Below are 25,852 nucleotides of genomic sequence, written 5' to 3' on the forward strand. Positions count from 1 at the left end.
ACCTGCCTGATGTGATATGTGTGGGCACTCTGGGGTGGGCACATTTATCACATGTGAAGCGCAGCCGATTCGGGTCGACTTTATGTGCGCGGGTTTTGTATGACAGGATGTGCTCATGTGTATGTGCATGCGAGCTACACACAAAACACCTTCGGCTATGGCCGGAACACCCGAAAATACACTCCTTTGAGGATTTAATTGGGTAGCCGTGAGAACGGCTCTTGAGTGCAGACAAGCAGGCTGCAGCGCCGGCTTGATGACTGCGGATAACGCTGGAACAGCCACATTTCTTGGAGCTGAGCGAGCGAATACTTTCGGTGGGAGTCTGGCAGCCGCGGGACTCGCGCACCGGCGTTCAACACTCCAAACAGCGTTCGCCTGCATAGAGCGAACGCACTCCTGGTTTCGTTTTTACAGAAACCGGTTGACGTGCATAATGAGGTGTCTGTGAGCACTGTGAAGCGGGCACATTTAACACTCCAAAACAACGTTCGCCTGCATAGAGCGGATGCACTGTTGGTTTCGTTTTAACAGAAACCGGTTGACGTGCATAATGAGGTGTCTGTGAGCACTGTGAAGCGGGCACATTTAACATCCCAAAGCATAGAGTTAATGCACTGTTGGTTTCGTTTTTACAGAAACCAACAGTGCATAATGTGGTGTCTGTGGGCACTGTGAAGCGGGCACATTTACCACGTGTGACGCGCAATCGATCTGAGTCGATTTTATGTGCGCTGTGTTTGTGTGTAGAGATGAGCACTGGTTAGTGGGCATATTCATACGACACATGAAACACCATCGGCCGTGGCCGGGACACCAGATAATACACTTTATTGGGGGTATATCTGTGTAGCCGTGGGAACGACTTTTGTGTGCAGGCAAACGGGCGACGGAGCCGGTTTGTTGGCTGCAGAAAACACTGGAAGTCACATTTCCTGGAACTGGACGAGCGAATAACTTTGGTGGGGGTCCGGCAACCGCGGGACTCGTACACTGTCGTTTTCCCAGATGTGCTAGGACGATTTCGGAGGCTCAGGTTTCAACTCAATCCTGGGCCGCGGGCCGCGTCTGGCGGGGCGGCGGCCAGACGAGAAAAACGTCAGAAATCGTTAACCACGGGTGCCTCTCAGCAACGGTGAGAGACCATGTTACGCAGCGCTGACGCGGCTAGGCGGCGGCGAGAGCGCGGCGAAGCAGGTTTGACGTCTGACGGCAAGCTTTAGAGGGGAGGGCCGACTTAGCACGCCGTCCAGCGGAGGGCAGACATAAGTGGGCTGCTATCGCCTCTTCTGAGCAGCATGCGCGTTCCCGCTTTGGCGGGAAACGGAAATCCTCTTCCTCCTTCATGGCCCCCCTCGTCAGCGGCGTCGATGGAAGCGGTGGCATACAGCGGCCGCTTTACGTCCGGAACAGAGGCTGACGAGGTCGATGAAGCAGGCGGGCGAACCGGCGAGCTTTGTCGGCTGGAGGAAGGGTCCGGGGCCCGCTGGGCACAGCGCTTTTTACGGCGCGACACCGCGCGGGCGGGGGAGCAGTCTCAGTGAAGAAGGCAAGGCAAGTCCTCAGAGTCGCCATTGGCATCTGCACGAGCCGTATGAAAGCATCTTTAAAAAGACACTTTGCTCTCTTAGAGAAACAGTGTGTATCGCAGCGGCGACACACACTGTAGATTATAAAGGATTATAAAGGATATAGGCGCCGGAAAGCGCAGCAGGAAGGCACGGAAGGCGGCGTGGCCAGCAGTTCCAATGGCTCGTCCCGCTGAGATGCTTGCAGTCGACGGCGGCTTCTTCTCCGGCTCCAGCGATGCGTGAGCTTCGCTTGAAGGATGAAAAAATCAGAGTGTAGCTGCCTTCGAGCGATATTTATAGGCTTGGATCACGCCACTTTCGGCGGGAGATGACGTATTAGGCGCGAAATGCCCTCATTGGAGCTGGTTTCGCGCCAAGCCTCGCTCGATAGGTGCTGCAGTTGCTGCAGAGCAGCCAATAGGCACGCAATACGCCTCGCCTATGTCTGCTCACTGCGGCAACGCGTTTTACATTAATACAAAATTAAGGATAATTTTTTGGCTTCAATATCTCTCGCGGAAAGGATTTTCCCCAAGCGTAAGCTTACGCTTACGCAGTACGAGAGACCTCTCGTAAGAGAACCGTGTTCTCCTCCAGATCACAAAATTCAGTGGAGAATTAATAGAAATTATATTAAGAACATATGAGAATAACCATCTGTTTTCAGATGCAACAATAACAAGAGTGCACCCTCTTCTCTCTCGGAATACTCTTCTACTGTGTTTGTTTATACTGGTTTTCGAAAAAGCACCACCACTCCTTACCTTTTGTGCAACAGCAGCTGCTCCGGGCACGTGATGTAATGCTTAAATCTTATTGGATGGCAGTGTTTTTGCTTTGCGAAACTGAAAAGATTCGTCTGACTGGTTTTTAAAAAACATTAGCTTTTTTGGCGGCGAATGTTCGCGGTCTATGTGGAAGCATCCATAGCAATTTGTCGTTTTATTCCAGCATGTTATCGTGTGCGATATTCATTTCGCTTTTTCGTGCTCAGTGTGGAAAGGCCTTTAGCCGTCAAGAAGAGCAGCAGAAAGAAAGGAAGTGTCAGTGTACCTGTCTTTAAGGTCCTGAGCTATGATGAGATGTTTGAGGTGATAGTCTATGGCTCTCTCATAGTCCTGCAGTAGCGTGTAAGTGTTTCCCAGACTGTAGCAGGCCTGAGCCTCCACGGCCCTGTCCTTCAGCTGCCGTGCCAACTGCAGCGTCCGTCTGCAGGAAGAACACACCAAAATCACCACAATCCAACTGAAGTATCATGGTAATGCCATATTTTTAGCCATGAAACATTGACCCAAGTTAGCAGACTACCAAACTAAAACATAGCAGACTACCAAACTTGTGTATAACACTGCTGAAGAAATCCATTCACAAGGTTCCCAGTATATCTGATTCCAGTCTATTCAGATTTCCTTGAGTTTCTTATACTCATCAAGGCTGCATTTATTCGATCAAAAATCTAGAAAAAACTGTAACAATGTGATATATTAATGTAAAATAACTGTTTTCTTTGTAAATATATTTCATAATGTAATTTATTCCTGTGATGCAAAGTTGAATTTTCAACATCAGAAATCACTCTAATATGCTTGTTCATTATTTCTGTTTTGAAAAAATGCTGTTCTTTTTAACTTTTTATTAATGGAAATAAAAATATTTGACAGTATGTTTGTTAAAAATGTTTTTAACATTGATAATAAATGTAATACATCAACATATTAGAATGATTTTTAAAGAATCATGTGACATTGAAGACTGGCGTAATGCCTGATAAAAATTCTGCATTTCATCATAGGAATAAATTATATTTTAAAATATATCAAAATAGAAAACCATTATTTTAAACTGTAATAATATTTCACAACATTACTGTTATTATAATAATATTACTGCATTTTGGTTTTCTCTCTGCCTTGCGAGGACAAAAAAATGTCTAATATGTCTAATAAACATGGCTTATACTGGCTATAATGTCTATATTATTGGAAATAAAATAAATAGGAAAGTGGAAAGAAAACTAATTACAATATGTATATTAATTATAATAAAATAAACAAAAATGTAAAAAAAAAAATCACTGTAGTTTTTTTTCTTTCTGTCTTGCAAGAACAAAAATTACAATAATCATGATTTATAATGTCTATACTAAAAGAAATTAAATAAATAGAAAAGTGGTAAGTAAATTTATTATAATGTGTAAATTAATAAAAAATAATCAAATAAATAAATCACTGTTGTTGCCTTGTTCATATTCCTTGCTTTAGATATTAAGTTGAACTTAGAATAAAATAATCATCAAAAATAAATAAAATAAAAAAATACAAATATTAAATTGCTGTTATTGCTTTGTATTTCTGGCTTTGTATATTATGTTGTTAAAATAATAATAATAATAATAATAAACAGTAAAATAAAACAATAATAAAATAAAAATCTAAAATAAAATAATTTAAATAAAACAAAACAGTAAAACAAAATAATACAATAAAACAAAATAAAATAATAAAATTAAAATTAAATCTTAAATACAATAAAATAATAAAATAAAACTTAAAATAAAATAAAAACTAAAACAAAACAATAAAATAAAAATGAAATGAAATAATAAAAAATAAAATAAATTAATAACAAAACACAAAAATAAAACTAAACTAAACTAAATAAAGCAAAATAAAATACAATTAAATCTGACTTGTAATGCTCAGCTGCAACTTCAAACTGCCCAAGGAATATGTATGCATTTCCAAGATTGCAATATGCTCTCCGCTCTGCAGCTCTGTCTCCAAACTCCTTCGCAATAAGCAGACGCTATAAAAAAAAAAAGCACACAAAAAAAGAAGAATTTACTTTTTATTTTTACATTAGGCCTAACTCATGAAACATAAACTGTGCTGATGAGATGCACAGAGTACAACATTGCACAAGTTTCTACAAATAAGTTTTATTAAACTATATATTGTACATACAAAAATTCATACCTTTTCTGTACAGTAACCCAACATTTATCAGTTTTTCTTAGTTTGTGCTTTTAATAGAAACCACAGGTTAGTTCATTTAAGAAACTCTCCCTATGAAATACCTGTTCGTGAGCAAGAACAGCATCCTGGAAGTTTCCGAGCAAATAGTGCGAGTTGCCAAGATTACCGTAGGTCCTGCCCTGTGCCGCTCTGTCCCCCAGCTCTTTCACAATGGCCAGATTCGCCCTTCAAACCCAGAGGAGCAGTGTTAAGATATAGCAGCAGGGATAAAACATTACAGCAGTCTCTGCTATGTCCTTTCAGAAATGTAATATTTTGTCTTTTGGCACATGTGTGGAGTCTACACAGTGTTTTGGGTGTTCAAAAGAATGAAACAACAAATGTGGGCTCGCTCACTCGTAGTACTCCGTTGCTTTCTTTAGAGCGATGCGTGCCTCCTCGGGAAAGTCTCCAGGGTCCATACCGCTCCAACATATGTTCTTCCCCTTGGCGTGGTACACATTCCCGTAATTATACAGCGCTCGAGCCTGCCCCACCTAACCAAACCACACGCAGACACGCACACACAACAGTCAGTCCACAAGCCCCATTCATTACACACCTAAAACGGATCGACGGCTTGCAGTTAAACTATGTTTATGGTCTGTTAAAATAGATCAAGCGGTGTCTCGGGATAACAGGACTTCCAACAACATCCGAGGCAAACTTGGCCATGAACTACTCAAGCTGAGTTTAAAGGAATAAACTGATTTTGTCATCATTTACTCACACTTAGACATGGGAGATATAACACTGGTTTCATAGACGGGGCTTAGCCTAAGCCAGGATTAGGCCATAGATCAATTAGGACATTTAAGTATTTTTTATAAACGTGCGTATATGTGCGTTTAGAGACAAAACAAAGGCACTGATATATTTCACGATCAGTCAGTGCAAGTTTCTTTTAGTTGAAACAGCTGAGACTTACATTTTAGTCTAGGACTAGGCTTAAGCCTTGTCTGTGAAACCGGGGGATAAAATATTTAGCTCATAATCTTAAAAAGTTGACATATAAATCAACACATACACATTTTTAATTTAAAAAGTGATTTAAAAAAAGCACTGAAAAACGTGTCCTTATGACAATTTAGAAAGTAATTCCTTTAGTTTGTATGTATGTATTTATTTATATTTAAAGAGTTTATTTTATCAGTATATAAATTATATTTTATTCATTTGTGATTTATGCATGTATTATTTACATCACTAAATAAATAATCTCTCTAAATCTGTCAACAAATACATAACCATTTTAACTTATATCTGCTTTGATTTTTTTTTTCAAGCAATGTGCAAATTATATTCGTAAAAAGAAAATTCTATTTGAAGAGGTATATATTTTTTATATTTTAAATTTACTTATGTATTATTTACATCACTTTTTTGCTTTTTATTGCATTGGGTTGGCGTCTTATTTCAAGCAATGAGGTTTATTTCTTTTTAGATTAACATTTTATTTCACTATATTATTCAAATTTTAGTTGATAACGTTATATAAACTAAATGACTGAAAAAATAAAAATGAATAAAAAGTTATATCACTTATAATCCTAATACTATTTATTTGTTTGAACGGTCAGTTTTATTTTATAAAATAATAAATCATTACTATTTAATTCTATTTAAGTCTTTTATTTAAAAGGTTTAGTTTTTCTATCAAACATACTGTAAATACATGCTATTTTATTTATGTTTGAACAGTTAATCAATAAATCAATAAATAAAATCAGTACATAAATGTCTTTACAGTGCTTTTAATTATTTCTCATCACCATTTGTTCCCAAGAAATCAGTCTTATTTCTTTTTAGCCGAACATTTTATTTCCAAATACTCTTAACATTTTTTAGTCATAGCTAATTTTTAGTTTTTAGTTATATTTTATGGGAAAGTGATTAAAAATAAATAAAAAATCATATTACTTACAATTACTATTTATTCGTTTGAACAGTCAGTTTCATTTTATAAAATAATAATTACTATTTCATTTCCAAGTCTTTTATTTAAAGGTTTCATTTTTTCTATCAAAAATACTGTAAATACATGCTATTTTATTTATGTTTGAACACTTAATCAATAAATAAATTAAATCAGTCAATAAATGCATTTAAATTATTTCTCCTCATCGTCATTTTTTCCCCCAAGTAATGTCTTATTTCTTTTTAGCTGAACATTTTGTTTCACAATATTCTAAAACTTTAAGTGCTCACATCAATAAATAAATAAAATCAGACAATAAATGCATTTAGCAACGAGTCTTATTTATTTTTAGCTAAATGTTTTATTTTACAATATTCTTAAAAATGTTAGTTAACAACAATATATAAACATATTATACGGGAAAGTGATTACAGAATTAGAAATGAATAAAAAGTCCTCTTACTTACAAATCCTATTACTATTTATTTGTTTGTAATTAATAAATCATTACTTTTTTATTTTAGTTTTTTTATTTTAGCAAAAATACTGTCAAATAAAAAAACACTTATTTATTTATGTCCGAACAGTTTATCAATAAAGAAATAAAGAAATGCTTACATCAATATATAAAAAGTGCTTTCAACTATTACTCCTCACTATCATTTGTTTCTTTTTACTTGAAGGATTTCTTTAGCTCAGCAAGCATATTGTGACCAGGAGCTGTCAAGCTCCAAAAAAAAAGAAAAATCCATAAAAATATTCAATAACATTCAGCACGTGTTTTCCCAGTTGGGTGACGCCATATGATAGCTGTCAGATCTTATTCACACATACACATCACACATATGTACATTGTGTCTTGACATGCCAGGTTTGACATCAATACAGAACACAACTGGTTTGTGAGAATCATGCTGTAGATTCTTTCAAATATCTTATTTTGTGTTACAAATGATAAACTAGTTAAAAAAAGGACAAGACAAACTTTGAAGTTGGCGTAAGAAAGCTGGACCAGTAAGTTTGAAAAGTTTGAAAACGTTTAAGAAGTTTAAAAAGATTTCCAAGTTTTAAAAGTTTTAAGTTTGAGGGGTTTTAGTCTGAAATAGTTTAAAGTAGTTTTAAAAGCGTAATGTTTGATAAATAGCTAGATAGAGATAGATAGACAGCATGTTTCTAGCATGACTAGCATGTTGCTAACTAACAACTTGTTAATCATGCTAGAAACATGCTAACTTGTTAATCATGTTAAAACAAGCTAGCAACATGCTAATCAATCTACAAACATGTTAACAACATGCTAACAACTTGGTAATCATGTTAGAATCGTGCTAGCAACAAACCAATCATGCCACACGATTTCTAGCATGATTAGCATGTTGCTAGCATGTTTTAACACAATTAGCAAGTTGTTAGCATGTTTCTAACATGATTAACATGTTGTTAACATGTTTGTAGATTGATTAGCATGTTGCTAGCATGTTTCTTGTATGATTAGCATGTTGCTAGCATGTTTTAACACAATTAGCAAGTTGTTAGCATGTTTCTAACATGATTAACATGTTGTTAACATGTTTGTAGATTGATTAGCATGTTGCTAGCATGTTTCTTGTATGATTAGCATGTTGCTAACTAAAAACTTGCTAATCATGCTAGAAACACACCAGCAACTTGCTAATCATGTTAGAAAAAAGCTAGCAACTTGCTAAGCATGCTAGAAACATGCTAGTAACTTTCTAATCATATTAAAAGTATGCTAGCATGTTGTTAACAACTTGCTAATGAAGTTAAAACATTGCTAACAACTTGTTAATCATGCTAAAAACTTGCTAGCAACTTGCTGATCAATCTACAAACATGTTAACAACATAATAACAACATGTTAATCATGCTAGAAACATGCTAACAACTTGTTAATCATGTTAGAATCGTGCTAGCAACAAACCAATAATGCCACACGATTTCTAGCATTATTAGCATGTTGCTAGCATGTTTCTTGCATGATTAGCATGTTGCTAGCATATTTCTAGCATGAATAACATGTTGTTAACATGTTTGCAGATTGATTAGCATGTTGCTAGCATGTTAGCATGTTGCTAACTAACAACTTGCTAATCATGCTAGAAACATGCCAGCAACTTGCTAATCGTGTTAGAAAAAAGCTAGCAACTTGCTAAGCAGGCTAGAAACATGCTAGTAACTTGCTAATCATGTTAAATATATGCTAGCATGTTGCTTACAACTTTCTAATGAAGTTAAAACCTTGCTAGCAACTTGTTAATCATGCTAATAACTTTGCTAACATCTTGGTAATCATGTTGGAATCATGCTAGCAACATGCTAATCATGATACACGATTTCTAGCATGATTAGCATGTTGCTAGCATGCTTTAACACAATTAGCAAGTTTTTAACATGTTTCTAGCATGATTAACATGTTGTTAACATGTTTGTTGATTGATTAGCATGTTGCTAGCATGTTTATTGCATGATTAGCATGTTGTTAACATGTTGCTAACTGAAAACTTGCTAATCATGCTAGAAACACGCCAGCAACTTGCTAATCATGTTAAAAAAAGCTAGAAACTTGCTAAGCATTCTAGAAACATGCTAGTAACTTGCTAATAATGTTAAAATATGATAGCATGTTGCTAACAACTTGCTAATGAAGTTAAAACCTTGCTAGCAACTTGCTAATCATGCTAAAAACTTGCTAGCAACTTGCTGATCAATCTACAAACATGTTAACAACATACTAACAACATGTTAATCATGCTAGAAACATGCTAACAACTTGGTAATCGTGTTGGAATCACGCTAGCAACATGCTTATCATGCTACACGATTTCTAACATGATTACCATGTTGCTAGCATGTTTTAACACAATTAACACATTGTTAGCATGTTTCTAGCATGAATAACATGTTGTTAACATGTTTAATTAGCATGTTGCTAGCATGTTAGCCTGTTGCTAACTAACAACTTGCTAATCATGCTAGAAACATGCCAGCAACTTGCTAAACAGGCTAGAAACATGCTAGTAATTTGCTAATCATGTTAAATATATGCTAGCATGTTGCTAACAACTTGCTAATGAAGTTAAAACCTTGCTAGCAACTTGCTAATCATGCTAAAAACTTGCTGATCAATCTACAAACATGTTAACAACATAATAACATGTTAATCATGCTAGAAACATGTTAACAACTTAGCAACATGCTTATCATGCTACACGATTTCTAGCATGATTAGCATGTTTGCTAACATGATTAGCAATTTCTTTCTTTTATTTATATAACACTATATAAATACAACACAGCTGTCCAAAGTGCTTTACAAGGTAAAAATGGAAGAATACCTAGCTAGCATGATTCTAGATTACCAAGTTTCTTGCATGATTAGCATGTTGCTACCATGTTAACATGTTAAAATGTTTCTAGCATGATAAGCATGTTGCTAACCTTATTCTATTCTATCATGATTACCAAGTTGCTAGCATGTTTTAGCACGATTAGCAAGTTACTAGCATGTTGTTATCATGTTTAGCATGTTTCTAGCATGACTATCAAGTTGTTAGCATGTTTCTAGCATGATTAGCAAGTTGCTAACATGATTCTAACAAGATTACCATGTTGCTAGCATGATTGTCACTAACATGACGTTACTAACAGGAAGTTACTAGCATGTTTTTAGCTTGACTAGCATGTTGCTAGCATGATTAGCAAGTTACTAGCACAATTCTAACACGATTAACATATTGTTTGCATGATTTAGACTCATTTAAACATTCCGTCAATGAAAGTCTATGGGATTTTTTTCCAGTTCTAATCATCATTTTTTAGAAAAATCGTAAGTCCGATCAGTTAGAAAAGTTACAGCACACTGGTTCAGATCAGTTTAAAGAGCTGAGTTGAGATTGGAGTTTGTGGACGCTTTCTCAAGCCAACTTAACAATGACCAAAACTTTATTTTGGGTTCAACTATTGCATTAAAAGGCAGTTTAAACACCTGACCTTATCATGGAGCATCCTGGAAATGTCCAGGTGTCTTTGGCAACAAACTGCTGCTTCATCATAGCGACCCAAAACCTTCAATGTGTTTCCAAGGTTACCGCTGGCTTTAGCTTCGCCCAGCTGATCTCCGATAGTTCTGAAAGCGTCAGAATAACAAAAGCTGTTATTTCAGATAAGGACATAATCCTAGCGGCTTTGAAACAGTGACATAAGCTTCCAGATTCAGACCTGGTGAGCGTGAGGTCATGCCGATGGAATTCCAGCGCCTTGTTGTAGTCGTGCAGGTGGAAGTAGGCGTTGCCCAGCTGACTGTAGATAGCGCTCAAAATCTGCAGGTCTTCTGTGCCCACCTGGATGGCCGACTCAAAAAAGGAGACACCCGCGCGGTAATCTCCCACTTTACACAGACGCTCACCTTCCAGAGCCAGTTCCAGACACGAGGCCTCCATCCTGCACGGGACAACAGAGAGGTCAGCAAAGGCCAAGATTAGGATAAGATGGGATCATTAGGTTATTTATGAGGTCAGAGACCAAAAAAAAAAAAAAAAAAAAGTTGTTTGGTTAAAAAAAAGTTTAGAAAATCTAATAAAATAGATAAGCCTTTACAATAAGGTTGTACATTAGTTAAAATGAACTAAGAATGAACAATATTTCCACAGCATTTATCAATTTTAGCTAATGTAATTATATTAAAATCATAAGTTGTTCTTGTTAACATTAGTTAATGCACTGTGAACTAACATGAATGACAGTATTTTTATTAAATAACATTAATAAAGATGAATAAATAGTACAATAAATGTACTGTTCATTGTTTGTTTGTTAGTTAATACATTAACTATTGTTAACAAATTAAACATCTAAAGTGCTACCAATAAATCAATTTAAACTACATTTTTAAAATGAATAAATAAAATAATTAATTAATTAAATAATGACTAATCAACAACAACAATACATAAATAAATAAAAATAATATTAATTAACAAACAAATAATAAATAAAATAAATTCTAAGCAAATATAAAAATAAAATAAATTTAATTAAAATAAAATACATGAATGAATAAAATAATTAAATAAATAAACAACATTGTACAAACATTGTACATATGGAAATATATTTGCCAATAATAATAATAATAATAATAATAATAATAATTCATAAAAATAAAAATAAATTAAATAATATATAAAATATCAATTTTAAATAAATAAAAGTAAAATATTAAATAAAATAATTAAATAAACAAACCATCAAACAAACATAGTAAATGTAACATTATAGAGACATTGCAAATTATGGAAATATATTTGCAAATAATAATAATACTTAAAAATAAAAATTTAATTAAAAATAAATCAAATAATAAATAAAAGATCCATTTTAAATGATTAAAAGATAAATAATAAATAAATGATTCAAATAATTGACAAAATAAACAAAAACAAACAATCAAACATAGTAAATGTAACATTGTACAAACATTGTAAATATATATGGAAATATATTTATAAATAATAATAATAATAATAATAATAATAATTCATGAAAATAAAAATCCGATAAAAAAAGATCAATTTTAAATAAAAGTAAAATAATAAATAAATGAATAAAATAATTAAATAAATAACAAACAAACAAAGTAAATGTAACATTGTAGAAACATTGCAAATAAATATTGAAATATATTTGCAAATAATAATAATAATACTTCAAAATAAAAATTTAATTAAATAAAAATAAATCAAATAAATAAATGAATACAATAGTTAACTGAATAAACAAACAAACAATCAAACATAGTAAATGTAAAACTGTACAAACATTGTAAATATATATGGAAACATATTTGCAAATAATAATAATAATACATTACAAATATATATATATATATATATCATTAAATAAAAATAAATAAAATAAATAAAAGATCCATTTTAAACTAATAAAAATAAAATAATAAATATGAATAAAATGATTAACTAAACAAACAAACAATCAAACATACATATTTTATTGGTTTATTTTAAACTAAATGTCTATTTGGAGCTGTAACTGAGATGAGCATAGACATACAACAAAAGTAATGGGGATTGAACTAATAAAATATTTAGTTTTGATATACTTTAAGAAGACAATTAAAAAAAGCAACTAAAGGTTATTAAACCTAATAAGCAGTTGAGTAATAGTGTTTAAGCATATTCTAACATTATACAGACAATGTATTTTTATTATATAATTTTTTATTAATAACATGCATCGTCAAGAACTTCATTTGAACGACTTTAAAGGCGATATTCGCAAAAATTTAGAATTTTTTTTTCACCCTCAGATTTCAGATTTTCAAATAGTTGTACCTCCACCATATAATATTGTCCTTTCCTAACAAACCATACTTCAATGCAAAGCTTATGTGTTTTTAGCTTTCAGATGACTGGTTGTGATCCAAGCTCACATATAAACACTAAGACACACTAAGTCAAAACGTTTGTCTGTGGCAAACAACAAATCTAGAAAGAATTATTACAACACCGAAATGATTAGGTGTTTGTCTATACAAGATTTTTAAAATGTCTGGTATGCATTCAAAACATGATGACTCCCTTATGATGAGTTCGAATAGTGTCATAGAATGACTAAGAATCTACCGGCAACAAGAAGCCTGACTTGAATGTCTGGAAACCTTTATGTATTATGTATTACGTATCATGAATACGACACAGCTGCTGACCAATCAGAATTGAGGAATGGAACTAACCGTTTTATAATATGTATTACAGAATGTGTGCAAAATATAAACACGTGTGTTGTATTCACATACAAGGACTTGTGTTTGTCATTTCAGAGTATGTTTCCATGTACAGACATTAGGTGTCTGTACACAAGTTTTAGTCTGAGGAAAAAGTACATTTCAGTTGTCAGTTAAGAGACAAATCCAGTCAATCAGAGCATATCTGATGTTTAAAACAGCAATATCTGAAGAAGAATTTTGGACCAATGAGACCATTTTTTATTAATGTAATGCATCCTTGCTGAAAAAAAAAAAAGTTATTTCTTTCAAAAACAATCTTACTGACCCCAAACTTTCAATGGCTTTTCAAACCAACAAGCAAACCCCTGACAACACATACATCTGTACAGGAAAACTCACAAACCGAAAGACACCTCACCTTTTGTCCTTTTTCTTAGTGGAACATTCTGCACACCGTCTAAACATCCTAATCTTTTGTATGACTTTCTCTCCTCTGATGTGATAGACACGTTTAATTCTCCATGGAGTGCAGCATGAAAACCACTTCTTCAACCCTTTCAGACACATCCCGAAATGGATTGATCTCTTCCAAAAGACAACGAATTACAGGATAACCCCCTCTGGGAGACCTTTCCCAGCCCTCTACGCCTGTGAGAAGCCTCTGTGCAACCAAACTGGCCTTTAGCTTGTAAAATGTTTTGTTGTTGACATGAAGTGACGGGTTACGCCGGGTTTCGCACACATAAACGGGGGGTCAGCGGTAAGCCTGCTGATAACAGATGCAACACAGTGACATGCTTGTGTCATCTACGGACACCCGATGGCAAGCGTCAATTCCAATTATGAGTGAGGCGACACATAGAGATTATCACGAGTGCTCCTAAACCCATTATTCCAGTTGGATAGGTCGCCCTCAGTAAAAAATGCTCTGTAGCTTCTGATGTTTTTGCACTTAAACTTTAAAGAACTTTAATATTCATGGAATCTTTCCACTGCACAAAAGGTTTTTAGACAGGATTCTAAGTTCTTTACACTAAGAAAACAATGGTTGTTTTGAGAACAATTCATTCTTAAGTTCTTCAAAGTACATCCATGGAACCTTTCAAATGCAGAAAAGGTTCTTTAGAGCCAAAAAAGGTTCTTTAGACTTTTATGTACTGTTTTTTTTTAGAACTGTTCAATGAAAGGTTCTTTAGGGAACCAAAAATGGTTCTTCTATTCTATGTGCTCCAACAGAAACCCTTTTGGAACCTTGCACGCTTAAAAATAACTATTCTTAATCAGCATCAGCAATAGTTCCATGAAGATTCATGTTTTAGCATTGCCATTGCTTATATTGCCTACAAGGTTAAAGGAGTAAAACATTTCAGGATTTCTCTCCATAATGGACTTCTATAGTGCCCCCGAGTTTGAACTTCCAAAGGGCTCTAAACGATCACAGCCAAGGAAAGAAGGGTCTTATCTAGCAAAAAGATGGGTCATTTTTATTTAAAAAATTACGATTTATATACTTTTTAACCTCAAATGCTTGTCTTGTCTAGCTCGTCAAGATGAGCGTTTGAGACTAAAAAGTATATAAGTTGTAAATGTTTTTTGAAAATAACCGATTGTTTCACAAGATAAGACTCTTCTTCCTCGGCTAGGATCACATAGAGCCTTTTGAAGCTGTTTTTAAACGGGATTTTGGAAGATGAAATTCAGGAGCACCATAGAAGTCCATTAAATCTAGAGAAATCCTGAAATGTTTTCCTCAAAAAACATAATTTCTTTACGACTGAAGAAAGAAACACATGAACATCTTGGATGACAAGAGGGTGAGTACATTATCTGCACATTTTTGTTCTGAAAGTGAACTACTCTTTTAAAGGATAACTACTGCCAAAATGCAACCTGGGCTGTTTTTTTTTTTTTTTTTTACTGTAAACGAGACAAACTTATATCTAAAAGCATAATTACGACAAACGAGCCGTTTTTGAGATTGACCGTGATTTCGTTTTGTGGTCAGTGGCCGGTGAATGAGAGTACTAAGGGCATAACTTTGAAAATCATCAAAATCGATATTTTTACAACACTAGGAAGGCTCGACACACCATGAAACTTTGCTCGAAGTATCGCCTGGGTCTCTACACATGAACTCGAGCATTGAGAACATTGTGTACACAGAGTTTACTAAAAAGAAAGGTTTTGAACAACTCACTTTCACTGTTTGGGTTTCCGCTCGCCGTCTTGCCAGTCAAGAAGTGTCGATCTCCGAATGCGAATGAATGGACTCCATTGGACGAAATATTAGGCTTATATGAGGCTCTTTTTACAACTAGAAGGTTAATATTGTTTTTCACTTGCGACAAAACAACGAATTAGCCGTGCATTTATATGGAAATATGCTTTAGGAGCTATCCATCCTCGCATTCGGAGATCAACACGTCTTGACTGGCAAGACGGCTGCGAGCGGAAACTCAAACAGTGAAAGTGAGTTGTTCAAAAACGTTCGTTTTAGTAAACTCTGTGTACACAAACAATGTTCTCAATGCTCGAGTTCATGTGTAGAGACCCAGGCGATACTTCGAGCAAAGTTTCATGGTGTGTCGAGCCTTCTTAGTGTTGTAAAAATATCGATTTTGATGCGCTCAAAGTTATGCCCCTAGTACTCCCATTCACCGGCCATTGACCACAAAACGAAATCAAGGTCAATCTCAAAAACGGCTCGTTTGTCGTAATTATGCTTTTAGATACAAGTTTGTCTCATTTACAGTAAAAAAAAAAAACAGCCCAGGTTGCATTTTGGCAATAGTTATCCTTTAAGGATTGTGTCAAAGACAAAAAGGCAAAATTAGATGATATTAAAAGACTCAATTTAAAGGATGAGTTTACTCCTGAATAACAATTTCCTAATAATTTGTGCAATACTTTCTTCCATGCCACCCAAGATGTTCATGTATTTCTTTCTTCAGTTGAAAAAAATTTAGGTTTTTGAAGAAAATTTTTTAGGATTTTTCTCCATATAGCGGACTTTAATGGGGATCAGCAGGTTGAAGGTCCAAACTGCAGTTTCAATGCAGATTCAAAGGGCTCTTCATGACCCATCCAAGGAATAAGTTTCTTATCTAATAAACGATCTGTCATTTTCTTTAAAAAAAATAAAATAAAATATATATACTTAAACCACACATGCTTGTCTTGCATTAGCTCTGCGCATCTACGACTTTACATACATCATTACGTTGGAAAGGTCCAACACTATGTTCAAAATATCCAACATCATTGTTTTACATTTTTGTAAAGGGTGTTTGAGTTTCTTTGCACATTCGCTTTATAAACACTGGGTCAGAACATCTGCCTACATTACGCGTAAAGTCGTGGACGCAGAGCTAGTGCAAGATGAGCATTTGTGGTTAAAAAGTATATCAATTTATATACTTTTTAGAAAATGACCAATCGTTTCACTAGATAAGACACTTACTCCTGGTTGGGATCATGTAGAGCTCTTTGAAACTGTAATTCGGAACTCGCTGATCCTTATTGAATTCTACAATCCTGGAATGTTTTTCTCAAAAACCTTAATTTCTTTTCGACTAAAGAAAGACAAACATCTTGGATGACAGAAGGCCAGTAAATTATTAGGAAATGAACTAAGCTTTTAAAGTTGCATTCGCAATGCAGCCCTCAATAGCTGATGAACTGCTACTATCCTTCAAACCCATTAGTCAGCAATACATTTTAATCATTTTTCAAATCTAATAAAATTAAGTATAATCACTTTTTTAAATATTTGAATAAGCACAGAAACAATGTTTTAATTTCTACATAAATATATCCATTACACTGAATGAGCATGGAACATTATTTCACCTATTTATTACGCTTTCGGTGTTTATAAAATCGCTTTTGTAAATTTAATTTGATGCGGAAACTAAAATGGGACTTTTTTGACCTGACTTCTTTGACAACAAACTCCTAACCTTAAGAATTAATGATAGTTCCCCCAAAAATGAAAATTCTGTCATTATTTCTCACGCTCATGTCATTTCAAATTCGTAAGACCTTCATCTTCAGAACAAAAATTAAGATATATTTGCTGAAATCCGAGAGCTTTTTGACTCTGCACAGACAACAGAGCAACTAACATGTTCAAGGCCCAAAAGATACTAAGGACATCGTTAGAATAGTCCATGCAACATGAATTGTTCAACCATTATGTTAGCTATGAGAATACTTCTTATATGCATGTGTGGTACTTTTGTGTGAACGCTCTCGGATTATCAAAAATATTTTAATTTGGGTTCCAAAGACAGTGAAGGTCCTACAGGTTTGGAACGACATGAGGGTGAATAATTAATGGCAATTTTCATTTTTGGGTGAACCATCCCTTTAAGCTTTGAGACAACTGGTCCTGCACCATTTGAGCAACAAACATGAATGATACCTCAAATCACGTGGCTTGTTGAGGATAGTTTCTGCCATAATCTTTCTAAGGGTTTATAATTACAATTTAAAATATAAAAAGCCAGATAATACACTTACAGTACACTGAACAAGGGATCCAAAACATAACTAGACCGGAGAATCTACAGTAGTTGCACTTTTGGCTTTGACCGGCAAGCAAACAACAAGTCAGCAACATCTGCACAGGCAAGGGCACAATGTTCTTCAGAACATGTAAACATCTAGTCACTCTCAGCATTAAGGAAATAGAACAAAAAAGTGTGAAGAATTTATAAATCTTCAGCTGAAATAGTGAGATGCTGTCGTCAAGGAGTAAAACAGAAATAGAATTGTTTTTATAATATAAATGTGACCCTGGACTACAAAACCAGGCATAAGTAGCACTGGCATATTTGTAGCAATAGCCAACAATACATTGTATGAGTCAAAATTATCGATTTTTCTTTTATGCCAAAAATCATTAGGATATTAAAGTAAAGATCCAGCATTATGTTAAACTGCTTTAAATTAGTTTTTCCCCACATCAATTTACACTCCATACACCATAATAATGAAAGCAAAAAAATATTTGCAAATTTTACAAATGTATTAAAAATAAAACACTTAAATAAGTACATTGCATAAGTATTCATACCCTCTACTCAGTACAATAGTTGAAGCACCTTTACAGCCTCAAGTCTTTTTGGGTATGATGTGACAAGCTTTGCACATCTGCATTTGGCAATTATCTGCCATTCTTTGCCTCAACTTTTCACCTCTCAAGCTCTGTCAGCTTGGATGGGGGCTGGCAGACATTTTCTAGAGTCCTAGTTGTTCCAATCGTCTTCTATTATGGATAATGGAGGCTACATGCTTCTTTGAACCTTCAATGCAGCAGATTTTTTTCTGAACTCTTCCCTAGATCATTGCCTTAACGCAAGTCTGTCACTGAGCTCTACAGGCAGTTATCTTGACCTCAGGACTTGGTTTTTGCTCTGATTTGCATTTTCAGCTGTTAGACCTTTTCTTAGAGGTGTGTGCCTTTCTAAATCATACTCATTCAAATGAATTTGCCATAGTTTAACACCACTCGAAGTGTAGTAACATCTAGAAGCAATATGAATGCTCCTGAGCTAAATTTCGAGTGTCCCAGAAATGTATGAATACTTATGCAACGGGATCTTTACAGTTTTTTATTTCTAATAAATTTGCAAAGTTGTTACAAACCTGTTTTGTGCTTTGTCATTATGGTGTATGAGATGTACAGTTGTGGCCAAAAGTTTTGAGAATGACACAAAAATTAGTTTTCACAAAGTTTGCTGCTCAACTGCTTTTAGATCTTTGTTTCAGTTGTTTCTGTTATGTACTGAAATATAATTACAAGCACTTCATACGTTTCAAAGGCTTTTATCGACAATTACATGACATTTATGCAAAGAGTCAGTATTTGCAGTGTTGGCCCTTCTTTTTCAGGACCTCTGCAGTTCGACTGGGCATGCTCTCAATCAACTTCTGGGCCAAATCCTGACTGATAGCAACCCATTCTTTCATAATCACTTCTTGGAGTTTGTCAGAATTAGTGGGTTTTTGTTTGTCCACCCGCCTCTTGAGGATTGACCACAAGTTCTCAATGGGATTGAGATCTGGGGAGTTTCCAGGCCATGGACCCAAAATTTCAACGTTTTGGTCCCCGAGCAACTTAGTTATCACTTTTTCCTTATGGCACAGTGCTCCATCCATCGTGCTGGAAAATGCATTGTTCTTCACCAAACTGTTGTTGGATTGTTGGAAGAAGTTGCTGTTGGAGGGTGTTTTGGTACCATTCTTTATTCATTCTTTATCCAAGGGAGTGTGAGTGAGCCCACTCCCTTGGATGAGAAGCAACCCCACACATGAATGGTCTCAGGATGCTTTACTGTTGGCATGACACAGGACTGATGGTAGCGCTCACCTTTTCTTCTCCGGACAAGCCTTTTTCCAGATGCCCCAAACAATCGGAAAGAGGCTTCATCGGAGAATATGACTTTGCCCCAGTCCTCAGCAGTCCATTCGCCATACTTTTTGCAGAAGATCAATCTGTCCCTGATGTTTTTTGCTGCCCTTCTTGATACCAGGCCATCTTCCAAAAGTCTTGGCCTCACTGTGCGTGGAGATGCGCTCACACCTGCCTGTTGCCATTCCTGAGCAAGCTCTGCACTGGTGGCACTCCGATCCCGCAGCTGAATCCTCTTTAGGAGACGATCCTGGCGCTTGCTGGACTTTCTTGGACGCCCTGAAGCTTTCTTAACAAGAATTGAACCTCTTTCCTTGAAGTTCTTGATGATCCTATAAATTGTTGATTTAGGTGCAATCTTAGTAGCCACAATATTCTTGCCTGTGAAGCCATTTTTATGCAACGCAATGATGGCTGCATGCGTTTCTTTGCAGGTCACCATGGTTAACAATGGAAGAACAATGACTTCAAGCACTCCTTTTAACATGTCAAGTCTGCCATTCTAACCCAATCAGCCTGACATAATGATCTCCAGCCTTGTGCTCGTCAACATTCTCACCTGAGTTAACAAGACGATTACTGAAATGATCTCAGCAGGTCCTTTAATGACAGCAATGAAATGCAGTGGAAAGTTTTTTCGGGATTAAGTTAATTTTCATGGCAAAGAAGGACTATGCAATTCATCTGATCACTATTCATAACATTCTGGAGTATATGCAAATTGCTATTTTAAAAACTTAAAGGAACACTCCACTTTTTTTGGAAATAGGCTTATTCTCCAACTCCCCCCGAGTTAATAAGTTGAGTTTTACTGTTTTGAAATCCATTCAGCCGTTCTCCTCTTCTGGCGATATCACTTTTAGCATAGCTTAGCATAGATCATTGAATCCTATTAGACCAATAGCATCACGTTCAAAAATGACCAACGAGTTTCGATATTTGTCCTATTTAAAACTTGACTCTTCTGTAGTTATATCGTGTACTAAGACCGGTGGAAATGCAAAGCTTCAATTTTCTAGGCTGATAAGATTAGGAACTACACTCCCATTCCGGGCATAATAGTCAAGGAAGTTTGCTGCAGTAATATGGCCGAAGCAGGAGCAGTAATACCACGCAGCAAATGTGCAAATGCTAAACTAGCTAGGAACTCATTTCTGATAATACTCCGCCTGCTTCGGCCATATTACGGCAGCAAACTTTCCTATTTCCAAAAAAAGTGGAGTGTTCCTTTAAGCAGCAACTTTTCCAATTTCCAATATTTATGTAATTTATGTAACAAAACATGAAAAAGACGAAGGGGTATGAATACTTTTGCAAGGCACTGTAAAAACGTAATGTTTGCTTAGTAATATGCATTGCTAAGAACTCCATTTGGACAACTTTAGAAGTGACAGAAGACCCTCAGATTCCAGATTTTCAAATATCTCTTTAGCACCAAATATTGTCCTATTCTAACAAACCATACAACAATGGAATACCTAGTTATTCTGCTTTTAGATGATGTATAAATCTCAATAAAAATAAAAAAAATACCCTTATAACTGGTTTTGTGGTCCAGGGTCACATTGACAAAAACTTTTAAACTTTTTTAGGAACATGGGCAGTAACGCCTATAGTAACCAGCATAGCAATCCCCTCAAACACCCTGGAAACCACTTACAACACCTTAGAAACTCCTTAGCCAGAAAAAGAGAAGGTAGGAAGGCTTTAGAGCTGACAATGAATAAAGCTATCCAAGAAAACCTGCCACAATCGCTTAATCTTCAGCCGAAGTAGAGCAAGATGCTATCAACTCCAGCCAGAGAAACAGTCAGGTAACCAAGGGCACGCTGGGAAAATCCATTAGGCTGAGTAAAATCCTGCGCTTTGCTCAAAGTGTCCTCAGCGCAAGGCTGGCCGCGTTCATGTTCTAATTTCATTATCCTCAGCGAGGCGGGACGCGGGCCGAGTGGCTGACACAATTTCTCCACTGACCGATGCAAATGACTAATTCGCACCATATTAACTCATACTTCTCATGAAGTCAAGAATTTCACTGATACTTACTGAAAGGCCAGGCATATGTTGCTTGTTATTTTTGTTCATTTCTAAAACCTTAAAGGGACGGTTCACTGAAATGTTTTTATTCACCCTCATGTCTTTCCAAGATTTCTGATTGAACTAAAAAGAAGAAGGTCTAGCACTATGCCTCTTTTCCATATAAAATGGAAAATACAGTTGAAGTCAAAAGTTTACATGCACCTTGCAGAATCTGCAAAATGTTAGTTATTTTACCAAAATAAGAGGGATCATACAAAATGCATTTTATTTTTTGTTTAGTACTGATCTGAATAAGATTTTTTACATTAAAGACATACAGTGCAGAGAAAATAATAGTTGAAATGATAAAAATGACCTTGTTCAAAAGTTTACATACACTTGATTCTTAATACTGTTTTGTTACCTGAATGATTCACAGCTGTTTTTATATATATTTTTTTAAATGGTGATAGTTGTTCATGAGTCCCTCGTTTGTCCTGAACAGTTAAACTGCCTGCTGTTCTTCAGAAAAATCCTTTAGGTCCCACAAATTCTTTAGTTTTTCAGCTTTTTTGTGTATTTGAGCCCAAACAATGTCTGTATGATTTCAAGATCCATCTTTTCACACTAAGGACAACTAAGTGACTCATATGCAACTATTACAGAAGGTTCAAACACTCACTGATGCTCCGAAAGGAAACATGATGCATTAAGAGCCAGGGGTGGAAAATTTTTGAACAGAATGAAGATGTGTATATTTTTCTTATTTTGCCTAAATATCATATTTTTTTTATTTAGTACTGCCCTTTAGAAGCTACAGAAGATACTTACATGTTTTCCAGAAGACAAAATAAGTTCAATTTAGCCTGATCTACATCCCCTGGGCTCTTAACGCATTATGTTTCCTTCTGAGGCATCAGTGAGAGTAACAAACTTTTTTGTAATTAACTTAAACTTAAGCTTAAAAAAAAGAAAAGTTTAACCCCCAGTTTCACAGACAGGGTTTAAGCCTAGTCTAAGACTAAAATGCAAGTCTGAGCTGTTTCAACTGAAATAAACTTGCACTGACTGATCTTAAAAATATATCAGTGCCTTTTTTTGTTTTAAGATGCACACCAATAATGTTTTTTTTCTAAGCATGTTTATAAAAATTACTTAAATGTCGTAATTAATCTATGGCCTAATCCTGTCTTAGTCTAAGCCCTGTCTGTGAAACCGGGCCTATAAGTACTACAATTACTAAAAGAGAAAAAAACCTGAATAATCTCAAAATCACAAACTAAAACTAAATTACTAAAACTTTTCAGAACCTTCCCTCTATGGAAATCAGCAGCATGAACATTCTTTGAAACATCTGCTTTTCTGTTCTACAAAAGCTTGAAATTATATAAAGCTGAGCAAATGATGACTAAATGTTCATGTTTAGACGAACCATCCCATCCAAACTTCACAGCCTTGTTAAAGCCATGGTCTAGTGGTTTATGCATGTGCTCCAAAACATGCCTAAATTCAATCCCATTTCCCCACTCTCTCTAATATTTCCAGTAAAAGTTGCATGTGTGAAAAGAAACATATGCCCTTGACTAATCTTTCAGGTCCAGATGCTCCTGCAGCAGCTGAGGATGTACGACAGCAATACAAGAAACTAAACAGTGCCAACAACTGATGACCCTCTGCTTTAATTTTTAAACACGGCTATTAAAAATTTACACACAGGAGATCTCTTGAACCAACCTGAGCCCTCATTCACTCGCCTCCACCCGCACAATGTATTACGTTACAAACCCTGTTTATCTGATGGAAAAACAAGTGCACGTCAGTAGTTTGCACTAAACGACATATCTGAAGTTGTTTGGTTGCTTAAAACTGATTAAAAAAAATAAAGATAGCAGAGAATGGATGTACTGTAAAACTAGTTAAAATATGGCAAGACAGGTCTGTTCTCCTACCTGGAACGAACATGAAATGCTTGATCCTCGTCTTTTGTGATCACATCCATTTAAGTTCATAGTAAATATCCAAGTTTAAAAAAAAAAAACAACAGCAGACACACAAGAGATTTGGAAATGCATCTAATTTCGTAACTCTAAAACACAGGACAAACATAAAGACGGAGTAAAGATGTCCATGTTTCCACCGGATCTAAACCATCGTCCATCTGACAGGCGAGTGACACTAAAGAAAGAGACTAAGAAATATGAGCCTCTCCCACACACACAGACGCAAACACACACACACACACACCCACACAGTGATGTGTAAGTAGCTAATGATTTCACTAAGAAAACAGTCAATGACTGATTAATCACAACACGCAACACTTCCACCCTACAAACTAAATCTGACTTAGAGTGTATGATGTTGCATCTTATGTGGATGGGTGAACATGAGGAAGTCTCTTGACTTCCTCGTGAGCAACCATCCAATCATCAAAAAGACACTTTTTTTCAGGACGGAAAGTTGTTGCATTACAGTGTCGGATAAACCAGCGTGTGGGGTTTTTAATTTAAAATGAAAACTGAGACAAAACATCACCATCTATAATCTTGATTAATTCTTTCATTACAAGGGATGGTTACACAGATACCATTTACTCACCCTTACGCCATTTCAGACCCACCCATATGAATTCACCTCTGCCAAGAAACACAAGCGGAGACGCTTTCAAAAATGCTACAGCGGCCAAAACCTGTCCAGCTACAAAGCTGACAAAATGGTATTACATAAAGAAATACAAATGACTCACATACTATTGCAAGTCTTTTGAAGTCATATGATAGCTTTGTGTGAGGAAAATCCCAAGGATTCAATGCCACTTGACACAGCTGATAGTAAATACTTCTTTATGCAATACGTTTGAATCTATGCATTTGTGCAAATGCGATATGCAAGTTATGACAGAGCGATTTTTATTAAATAATGACTTACAAATGTTTTTCTTACTCAGTCATTATATAACGTAAGAATGCTTGTGCTTGAGGTGCATGATCTTTATCGTTATTTTTGATGAGTGACGTCTGTAAAATATTTCCTTTTGCATTCCACAGACGCAGCCATGTCATTGTTTTTCAGTTTTTGTTAACTGAAATAAAGTTGAAATAAAATATATGTCATATCAGATTAAAAAAGCATGAAAATGAGAAATGTTGTCTAAAACTAAAAACAAAAATGAAAACAAAAAATAAAAGCTACACTGCCAGTCAAAAGTTTTTGAACAGTAAGATTTGTAATGTTTTTTAAAGAAGCACCTTCTGCTCACCAAGCCTGCATTTATTTGATCCTGATTTAAGTACAGCAAAACCGGTAAAATTGTGAAATATTTTTACTATTTAAAATAACTGCTTTCTAATTAAATATATTTTAAAATGTAATTTATTCCTGTGAGTTCAAAGCTGAATTTTTTGCATAATTTCTCCAGTCACATGATCCTTCAGAAATCATTCTAATATTCCGATTTGCTGCCCAGAAAACAGTTAAGTATAATTTTACAGGTTTCTTTGATGAATAGAACGTTTAGAAGCACGGCATTCATCTGAAACAGAAATCTTTTGTAACATTAGAAATGTCTTTATCATCACTTTTGATCAATTTAAAGCAACCTTGCTAAATTAAAGTAATCATTTCTATATCCCCCCCTACTGACTCTAAGCTTTTGAATGGTATAGTGTAGAATGTTACAAAAGCTTTTTATTTCGAATAAATAATCTTTGGGTCTTGCTATTCATCGAAGAATCCTGAAATGTACTCAAATGTTTTAAATATTGATAATAATAATAATAATAATAATAAATGTTTATTGAACAACAAATCAGCATATTAGAATGATTTTTGAAGAATCATGTGACACTTAAGACTGAAGCAATGATGCTGACAGTTTAGCTTTGATCGCAAGAATAAATTACATTTTAAAATATATTCAAATAGAAAACAGTTCTTTTAAACAGTAAAAATTGAACAGTTTTTGCTGTACTTTGGATCAAATAAAGGCAGGCTTGGAAAGCAGAAGAACTTTTGACAAGTAGTGCAATTCAAAATATTAATATCATATAACAATACTAAAATAACACCGTTTTGGGAAAACAAGAGGGTGAGTTAACAATGACAACACTTCCATATTAAAAATTAACTATATCCTGATCAAAAACCAAA

The 25,852-nt window shown here is 35.1% G+C and overlaps 1 protein-coding gene across 2 annotated transcripts in view; it reads right to left on the reverse strand.

Annotated features, from left to right (window-relative positions):
• gpsm2l (G protein signaling modulator 2, like) overlaps window positions 1–25,852 on the reverse strand; it is a 43,479-nt gene that overhangs the window by 16,063 nt on the left and 1,564 nt on the right. For both annotated transcript variants that reach the window (XM_073823303.1, XM_073823302.1), the window contains exons 2-7: window positions 10,743–10,964; window positions 10,515–10,650; window positions 4,943–5,082; window positions 4,648–4,771; window positions 4,261–4,376; window positions 2,625–2,780 (exon numbers count right to left, since the gene is read on the reverse strand). In XM_073823303.1, coding sequence (XP_073679404.1) covers window positions 2,625–2,780; window positions 4,261–4,376; window positions 4,648–4,771; window positions 4,943–5,082; window positions 10,515–10,650; window positions 10,743–10,963 — 893 coding nt within the window. In that variant the 5' untranslated portion in view covers window position 10,964. The remainder of the gene's footprint in view (window positions 1–2,624; window positions 2,781–4,260; window positions 4,377–4,647; window positions 4,772–4,942; window positions 5,083–10,514; window positions 10,651–10,742; window positions 10,965–25,852) is intronic.

This window comes from Garra rufa, chromosome 18, assembly GCF_049309525.1.
Source record: "Garra rufa chromosome 18, GarRuf1.0, whole genome shotgun sequence".
NCBI classification, from domain to species: domain Eukaryota; kingdom Metazoa; phylum Chordata; class Actinopteri; order Cypriniformes; family Cyprinidae; genus Garra; species Garra rufa.